The sequence below is a fragment of the Hermetia illucens genome, chromosome 2 (assembly GCF_905115235.1).
Source record: "Hermetia illucens chromosome 2, iHerIll2.2.curated.20191125, whole genome shotgun sequence".
Taxonomy (NCBI): Eukaryota; Metazoa; Arthropoda; class Insecta; order Diptera; family Stratiomyidae; genus Hermetia; species Hermetia illucens.
In genome coordinates, this window is record NC_051850.1 from 26,562,468 (window position 1) to 26,572,129 (window position 9,662).

The window sequence follows — 9,662 nt, forward strand, 5'->3', positions numbered from 1 at the left end:
TAGTAAGCGTTTCAGTTATTATCGTTAATAAAACTTGCTTCCAGATCTACAAATTTTAATTATACAGTGAACCTTTTTTTTGGGGCTACTGTAATAAGATGAAGTTGCTATCAGGTGCACAGCATTGGGTGTTTTATAACGAAACTCCAGGATAGGTAGGTAGAAGTAACATCTTAACATCTCCGAAGAGCTCAATTAGCCCTTGATGTCACAAACTGGAGAATGACATGACCTAGCTGGTCCAGATCATCAGTCCCGGTCCGTGGCGTTCACGAAGGATAGCAGTTCTTCCCTGCAACGAGAGATCTCTTTAAGGTCCCCAAAGAATTGTTCACTTAGTGCCCGTAGCCTGGTATTACCTAGAGCTAGCCAGTCACCAGGGAAGTATTCTCACTTCTCTTTGAGATTTTAAACTGGTACGGTATGCCGGGTATGGCGGCATTACATCGTAATCTTGCAGACGTCTGCATACGTCTGGTCCAAAATTTCTCGTGACCAATTTTTTTTTATTAGAAGGCTTCCTTCATTTAGCATAGATGGTGAGGGTTCGCTATTCGTAGTCATACTGTCAAGTAATGCAAATAGATTCCACTCTTCACAGCCACCTCGGAATGCAGATTGCACTCACTGCGGCATTGTAAAAAGCAGTCATTCCGTTGTCATGTTCATTCCCTTTTATATTCTTTGGATCCGAAACCTACAGGAGTGACTTTCAACGTGCCACCCACACAGAGTACAAGGCTTTCATCGCAGCATCGTGGGAGTGACTACCATATGATCAAAAAGCACAAGGAATTTATAATTAAAATAACGACTTAATTTTCAGCAAATTTATCTTTATTTTTCCTTTAAAATGACATGCATCTGAAGCAACACATGTGTGCCAGCGTTTCACGCACTGGTCCATGTATCACTGGCAGGCCGCCAAAGAAGGATTTGCTTTCCGAACGCAATCTGTTTTTTTACGGCTTAGGTTCGTCTTCGAGACGCTACTCGGATAATTGTTGACTTGTCTCTATGTCAAATTCGTTGATCCACGTCTAGTCACCAGCAACCGTTTTTCGATGTCACGCCTCATACTTAAAATGTCCACTGCAATGTGCTCCCACAGCCAAGTTCACAAGCAATCTCTCTTGGGCTGACGAGCAACATATCTCTCACTTTTTTCACCCTTTTACCGGTGTTTGTCGTGGATAGGTATCCAGAGTGAGGCAATTTCTCTATCGCTGTACGGCCGGGCTGATTCCAGTTAACCTGTTGGGCAGTTCCGTCCCCACGTACTCGAGGAGGGCGATCAGGCCCGAGTTTGCAAGGGACTCATCTGAAGTGGCTCTGCCACGAAGCCTCACCGGAGGTTATCTGGTACGATGGGAACCGGGATGGCCCTCTGAGAGCATATGCTCCAGGAGAATTCCTGGAGGATGTGTTCTCGGCCCGGTTATTTGCGGGTGGCTCCCTAATGGGAGTTTCATGGTCGTTGTGGTTATGCCTACATCGCGGGCAGAACTCCTCGGAGCTCAAGTGTGGAGTTGCGCTGTACAACTCGGGTGCCATACCCCTTAGTTGCGACAGAGGTGTTAGATATGCCTCGCATCCACTGGTATGATTGCTGAGCCTGCACTCAGTATAAACCAGTACCGCTGTGCTAGTCATGGCGGGGCTTTGATTGTGATCCCAAAATCAATCCGTGTCCGAAGAGGACCGTGGGATTATGCCTACATGGCAGGTACTCACGTTAAACCCTCCCAGGACTTTCATCACTGTACGGCCACTTTTAAAGGCTTTATAGTATACCCGGGTGCAGAGCAGAGGTGGTCTTTCACTCTACCCTGGTTCAGATGTTTTCCAAAAAATTTCTCGTAAGCTAGGCTTACGTGTGGCCTAGTCCGTTGGAAATACCCAGAGTTGCTGTGTTACGCTGCCACAACCAGGGTAAATCACAGCTTTAGGAAATTGAATTATCGGCTTTTTAGCGATACTTGATACTATATATGTTCTTGGAGGGGTGTCTCCAAACCAATTCTGATTATTGTCTCCTTTATGACTTTCTACTGACGCTGTTGAATACTCCCCTATACCCAGGAAGACAGCTGCACGTGATGTAACGGCCGCACAGCCATAATTATCTCGTGAACGGCGATCTCAGTGGGTTTACCTTGGGGGTAGGCATGTAGAGATTTGGATAAGAGTGACCCCTCCATGATCGTCCTTAAGAGGATTTTCATCCATTTATTATTCTGAAACGACTAGGGATGCATAACATCCAAGTGATGGTTTGGCTGAACTAGTAGCTCTTGGGTTTCACAAGGAGGAGATCCAGGAGCTTTTCGATTTTTTAAGAAAGGATCCTATATTCCTTGGCAAAATCTTACTGAACATTGCACATTGCATTGATGCTGTCGGCATTGTAACAATACTCCCAGCAAGATCGTATCCTGGCAGTTGTGAAGGCCGACTTCAGTAGGGGGAAAGTGGGACATAGATATATTGCTACTGTTACACACCAATAGGCTTGCGTAATAATAAAGGCCAAGGGAGACTAACCTCTTTTTGTTTTTTTACGAACTGTGCTTTACATTTGCATCGCAGCTTATAAACACGTTCGCCTTCTCGTTCCGATAGTAGACGCCAAATGTTGTAATTCTTTCGGGGATGCTGCCTGGTGATGAGCCAGAAAAGCCGAGGAGATTTGTAAATTCTCCACTAACCCCTGCTTCAGTTTGATTTCGATTAGGTTGCTGGACCTCAGATTCGGATCCAGAAAAAAACCTGTGTCGATCAGTGTCTCCCGTTCTGTGAAATCAATCGCAATATTTGTTTTGGAGCCTAGGGTTCCTTCTCTTGATCACCGCCGCCGTGAGCATCCTGGGGTCTTGAAGGCGTAGAGATTCAAAAATTTTTTCCTTATCCATACGGATGTTCGGTAGCCGGATGCGAAAAACAGTTCTCCTGGAGATCTCATCATATGGGATAATCTTGAGCGCAGCTCCATAGAAAATGAAAAGTTGTAAAATAATACAAAATATCAGGCCGTGAAGAAGCTCTTGAAGTAATATAAGGCATGCTCGTATATATGTACATATGATAAAATCTAGCGATATTAATCGGTCTTTTTGGGATAAGTTTTCAATGGTGCTTTTAGAAACAGTTCCCTTAAATTAAGGTGCCATTCCCAGAAACTATCCATTTGAAAATTTTGAAAAAAAATCATGTTGATGCCCCTAGACTCTAGGCCCCAGAATACCACTCCTTGCAAAATGTTTCAAATTGGCAGTTTTTTCAATAAGTTTAAGAAAAATACCCTCCATACCAAGGCTCGACGGCTTTACTCTACTTGAGTAGTCCCATCGATTAAAACAGCCTCTTATCGCTCCTAGGATACCAACCTCAAGCCCTTGGCACATGTCATCGGGCTGGGTCTATTTAATTAATGGCGTATATTAGCAGTGCTTGAGGCAACCTTAGCTACCCTGCTATCTCTCCTATCCATTATTTTCGTAGGAATACTTTGACTGCAAAGTGTTACTCAGCTCAACACATGCCCTCTCTTTACAGCATGACCTTAATTAAGGTATTCGAAAATACTTGATCCTTTGAGGAAAAAAGTGTGACGGCGTTCCCATTTCTGCCGAAGAAGGAAGTTCTGTAGGCATCGACAAATCCAGAACAAGGATAGATCTCTGTGTCGGCTGCAATGTAACTTTCATTCTTCATTACTCTTCCCGCGTCTCGCACAGTAAGGTGCCGTCTTTTAGGTAGTCCCTCATTATCCGCAAGAGGCAATCTGCATCGAGAAAACAATTTGGCAACGCCTAAAGCCTCTCATTCTACCTCGCAGAATTGAAGGCATTCTTTAGGTCCAGCCAGCGTTATGAAGGGCCCTGCTCACAGATAGTGCATGTTTCAATTGGTCTGATTACCTAGATCTCTTCCGCAGACGCTTCAATTGTGGATCACTTCACTCTACATTGAACTGATAAGATTCTCCAGCAGCTATATAGTAGTGCTCAACATACTGAGAAGACGGTTCGTTGGTGACAACTCATGATCTATTTTGTCTTTGGCTATGGAAAATTTTTAGTGAGAGGAGCAATCACCCAATACCAAACATACTTTGAATGCGCTGAGCAACGAATCCGGCTTATGTGCGGATATGCTGAAGATACCAACCAGTCTCGGCGCTATTTTGTCATTCACGTTATCCGGATGACTAACTTTTATCCGGGGCTCCTACTTTCCAAGGGTCGCGTTTAATATCACCAACTCCTGCCAGCAGTGTGCTTTGTGCTTCTTGATTTCGTGCTGGAATTCCTTCGTCGCCGTTTTGTAATTTGCTCATGTCAGGACTAGCACGCTATGACTACTCGTACCCTATACAATCCTTCGTCCGAGAAAACTCCATTGCAAATTACCAATACATTGGCTACTGGGAGGAGAGGGGTTGCCTTTTAGACCCTTTTATTTGCGTTCTGGTTTCGCGGCTCATTTACCACCTTTAAGATAGCGTCGGAAAATTTATCTACGTCAATTTAATATTCGACCTGGCAGATATTCGTCGAACGTCAGGACATTGAGAAGACCCGTTTGCCACTCTGAATGAAATATACTGGAGATCACTGGTCATTTGTGATTTGGTTTTTGTTGCCAAGTAATCTTTCGGTATCCTCCATCGTTACATTGCTTATCCTTAGGTTTGACAGTAAAAGTCACCTCGAAATCAAGGTTCCACAACCAGGGTGTCAAAAAGTTTCAATGCTACCGATAGATGGTGGATACCATAATTGCAAAACTTCTTAATATAGATCTAATTCTGGTAGCTAAAATCCTCTCAGGATCCCAGGTCAGGAGACCAGCTTGTCCGACATCGGATTCCGAATCTACTATCGCTAAGGTGACCAAAAAAAACTGCAGCACAACAGGAGGGGTTTTCTGTTCTTTAAAACCTCACTTCGCTTAACCCCAGTAAGTATAGTCAATTTCGAAAAAGTGAGGTTTCTGTGGAATCTTGAGGAGTGTGTATCCATTCCAGAAGGGAGGTAGCCGTAAGGCCGACTCCAATCCTAGCCTTAGACCATACATTTATAACCCTTTTAGTTGCCTTTTTTGACAAGCAAGGAATACTTTGAGTTTACTCTTACATCTAAGCTCAATGAGCACAAGCAGGCTACCTCCCCTGAGTCATATATTACATTAAATATATTCCATACTGGATGCCCTGTCACTTTCTCCTCAACAATTGTATTTTTAGATTCGGGTCTTGTGATTCACGTTCAAAAAGTCGTAGTTTTAAGTAAATTAATGTATGATTCTTCACCGAAATTGTCACCTCGAGATTTGCATCCTTCAGTAGTATGTCCTTACAATTTTTTAAAAGTAAGAAAGAAAGACCTGATCCCTTGTGTTCAATATTAAGTTTGAAGATTGTTAATATTTCAGACTACAATATATTATGTAAAATTGGTGAAGGATCGTTTTCTGAAGTTCTTAAAGTTCAATCAATCAAAACTGGCCAAGTTTTTGCAGCAAAACGGCTGAAGAAAATGTTTAAAGAGTAAAAGACTCTTTGGTAGATCCCTGATTAACCGATTGTAACCAACTATCTTTACAGCGATTTGGATTTGCTTACATGTGTGGAACTGGCGGCCATTAAAAATATGGATCATCATCCCAATGTGATTGAGATTATTGATATCGTATGGTATGTTCTTATCAGGGGAATCACTTGGCCTATATGAATCCAGTTGTCATTTCGTTATAGCGATCCGCTACCAGGACACCTTACTTTAATATTTGAACTGATGGATATGAGCTTGTACGAGTACCTGAAGACGAGGAAACGATGTCCTTCCGAGTTGAAAGTCAGGCTCTTCTTATATCAATTAATTTGCGGTATTCGGCACTTGCATCTAAATGGGATTTTCCATCGAGACATAAAACCAGAAAATATTCTTCTTAAGTTCGATAGTAAACACCAGTTCGGTTTCAGTCAGGTAAGGCTATTATTATCGAAACTACCTAACACGATTGAGATTCTTATAAATCTCTTCAAGATAGAGCTACTCAAGATAGCTGACATGGGGTCAGCATGCAACATTTACAAAAGTCCTCCGCATACCGCTTATATCTCTACAAGATGGTATCGGGCCCCGGAGTGCCTTCTGAGTCATGGATACTATGGTCCTAAGATGGATATCTGGTCGCTGGGCTGTGTATTCTATGAGATGCTTACATTACTCCCGTTGTTTCCAGGGGATAATGAATTGGATCAATTATATCGAATTCATGATATCCTGGGAACACCTACAATTTCAATGCTCTCAAGGTTCAAAAAAAGGTCTTGATAGTAACATTCAGGGTAAAGGGTTCACTGTAAATAATATTTATTTGCAGAACCAAAATGTTCATGTTCCCTAAGCGGAAACCAATAGGTTTACATAATCTACTGCCCGCTACTAGTGATGATGGGGTTGACATTCTCTCCAGATGCCTAATTTACTTACCAGAGATTCGATTCGATATTTCCCGAATAGCTAACCATTCCTATTTCAGAAACCTCAGGTGAATAATTTCAAACAAAACACCTTTCACATTGTCCTCATCCTTTGTTCACTTGCTCTTCAGGACCTCATCTTCAGAATTTTATTCGACTCCTTCGTTGATTTGTCCGGCAGCGAAAAAGTGTACACAACTTACTGCGAGGAAGGCAAATCCTTTAAAGGTTTACAACAACATGACATAAAATAAACTCAATTATTCTTCATAAATATCCCAATATCCCAACAGGATACATTAAATGCAAATAAAACACTCAAATCGAAAGGAAAATTGACAAGCGTTACCTCGCGGTCCTTAGATACACAGATTTTCTCAATTTCTAATAGAGAAAATATATTGAAACAAAAGGAAAGGATATGGGGTATGAGCCCAGGTGAGAACGAGTCATTTTTTAAAAACTCAGTTGATAAAAAGATATTCCTTTATTTCTAGGTAATGCCAAGACGGCATTGATTAAGACAACGATATTTCCGCAGAGAAGGAAGATAAAATAATTACGTTAATTTATATTTTTAGAGCAGCCTTAGAATTCTAATGTAGTGGATTTTATCTTTTATCTCTTAATATATTTAGATGCTTACAGTAAAATGCAAATTGCCAAGATGTTCTTAGCTAAAATCAATTTTTCTTCTGTTTTTCTACTTTATATTAAAGGCATATTTTTGCTATTAACATTTTTATCCGTGTAATCACCCGTCACTAAGATTCAATAGTCAGAGTATGCAACCAATGAAATGAAATCATTGGAAATTTCTTCGTTTTTACACAACCCGTGGCAAATTGAGGAACAGACATATATAGTATTTAATATTGTAAGTGTAGAAAAGAAGCTCCCTTGAACATCTATAACAAAAGCGCAGAGAGTGCGCCCAGAGAAGAATTATGGGCGTAACAAGTCGTACTGACACCACCGTACCTAAGCGTAGGGGGTGGCACCTCAGTAACGAAGGTTGGATCCATACAGAAGGAGTTAAGTTAATTTAGTTTACTGGGCAGACCCGCATCAGCGAGCACTCAGACCCATTGTACTACCCATGTAAAACCCCTATTCAATGGCTTCCCGCCTACGGCTTTCGCAGGCCTTAGCTTTTTTTCAAAGACGAATCTGGAAACCATATGATCGGCCGGCATCATAGCTACGGGATATTGGTCTCGGAATTTTCAGATAGAAGATTGGCCGCCTTTCCATCATCCTCAATGGCGCAACAACCGATATCCGGTCTAGGCCTGCCTTAATAAGGAACCCCAGACATCCATCTCAGGCAGCGTCTGCCTCGTCTTCTTTTTCTACTATAGATATTGCCCTTACATACTTTCCGGGCTGGATCATCTTCATCCATACGGATTAAGTGACCCGCCCACCGTAACCTATTGAGTCGGATTTTATCTACAACCTGACGGTCATGGTATCGCTCATAAATTTCGTCGTTATGTGTTCTCTCGAACACGGCCAAGAGTTCGCAATTCTTCTTGCTAAGAATCCAAGTCTCCGAGGAATACATGAGAACTGGCAAGATCATGGTCTACAGTAAGAGATTTGACCCTATTGTGAGACGTTTTGAGCGAAACAGTTTTTGTAAGCTGAAATAGGCTCTGTTGGCTGCCAACAACCGTCTGCAGATTTCATCGTTGTAGCTGTTATCGGTTGTGATTTGCGACCCTAGATAGAAGAAATAATCAACGGTCTCAAAGTTGTAGTCTCCTATTTTTATGCCACAGTCGACTTAGTGCTCATTGCTTCAATAAGACTTAGGCAACGCAGCCTCTGAATCTATGTTAGTAGCTTCCTACTGTTAGCAAGGTTCAGTCTCTGCCACCAGACGATGCATGCATACATCCAAATGGGTTTTATTATTGATGTATACATCCAATGAATCCGTTTTGGTGAAAAGGTCTTGCCTATCGCAATCCTACAGCACTAGAGCACTCTGCGAGATTTCTGACATTGTTCCTGGATATGGTGGTTCCAAGTTAGCTTGGAGTTGAAATGTTCTCCTAAATACTTAACTGTTTGTACCAGCTAGATTTCCGCCCTTACTAAGGTGTCCGGATAGCTGAGTGGTTAGAGCACAAGGCTGTCGTACGGAAGGTCGCGGTTCAAATCTCGCTGGCGGCAGTGGTATTTGTATCGTGATTTGACGTCGGATACCAGTCGACTCAGCTGTGAATGAGTACCTGAATCAAATCAGGGTAATAATCTCGGGCGAACGTAATGCTGACCACATTGCCTCCTACAGTGTTCTGTAGTGTATCGTTACGGTCTTGAATGAAGTGCTCTAACACACTTCAAGGCCCTGATTCAATATGGATTGTTGTGCTAACGATTATTATTAAGGTAGGTAGCGTATACCTGCTTTACCGTGTCACAAATTGCCGTGATGAGGAATGATTGAAGGCATGTTCGATGTCCATGAAGGCACCTAAAGCGGTTTTTCGGACGCCGCCTTTTCAATTTTTGCCGTGAGCTCATGGAATGCTGTCTCCATGGAATTTTCTGGTAGGCGTGACCATTTAGACATGTGTGTAGTCGATCTCCTTTTAGTAGAAAGAAAGATAGACTGATCAGTCAGAAGCTTTTTACGTCCGTGCAAGTGGGTTTCCCTGGTTGGGGAATGAATATCACCTTCACATCATGCCAGTTGATTGGAATATAGGCGTGTGCTAGACATGCACGGTATATATTCCGATCATGTAGACCCAGGACATCCATTCTCCATATTACTAGTGCAGGAAATATGTCATCCGAACCTGAAGACTAGTATCTATCGATCGAGTTAAAGGCCCATTTTACTCCTCCAGTGATATTACTTTGCATGCCAGATTCCAGTCTCTCGGTTGAAGGTTGTATGCACGTGTCGGCCCCGAGATTGGATTTTGGATGCTGCCTGGGAAGTGAACTTCAAGCAAAAGATTTACCATTTCTTCATCGTTTTATGTGTACCTCCCGCTCTATAAATGTAAATAACCCAGCTTTTGGTTACGTTCTTTAACAACGATAAGCTTCAGCTTTGAGGTTGCCTCAAGAGAGTTCTTCCATGGTGATCGGATCGGCCGATCTTATACTCTTCTTTAAGAAGAAGCTTACAGATTGTGATATATTCTCCCAT

The 9,662-nt window shown here is 42.3% G+C and overlaps 1 protein-coding gene across 1 annotated transcript; it reads left to right on the forward strand.

The window, feature by feature from the left end:
- The first annotated feature begins 5,199 nt into the window (after nt 1-5,199).
- On the forward strand, nt 5,200-7,152 carry LOC119649436 (MAPK/MAK/MRK overlapping kinase-like). Its single transcript, XM_038051586.1, has 9 exons — nt 5,200-5,373; nt 5,437-5,551; nt 5,609-5,698; nt 5,759-5,990; nt 6,051-6,334; nt 6,391-6,558; nt 6,622-6,718; nt 6,784-6,928; nt 6,988-7,152. Exons 1-9 carry the CDS (start codon nt 5,352-5,354, stop codon nt 7,047-7,049), a joined length of 1,215 nt encoding a protein of 404 aa, XP_037907514.1. The 5' UTR covers nt 5,200-5,351; the 3' UTR covers nt 7,050-7,152.
- Nucleotides 7,153-9,662: the final 2,510 nt, after the last annotated feature.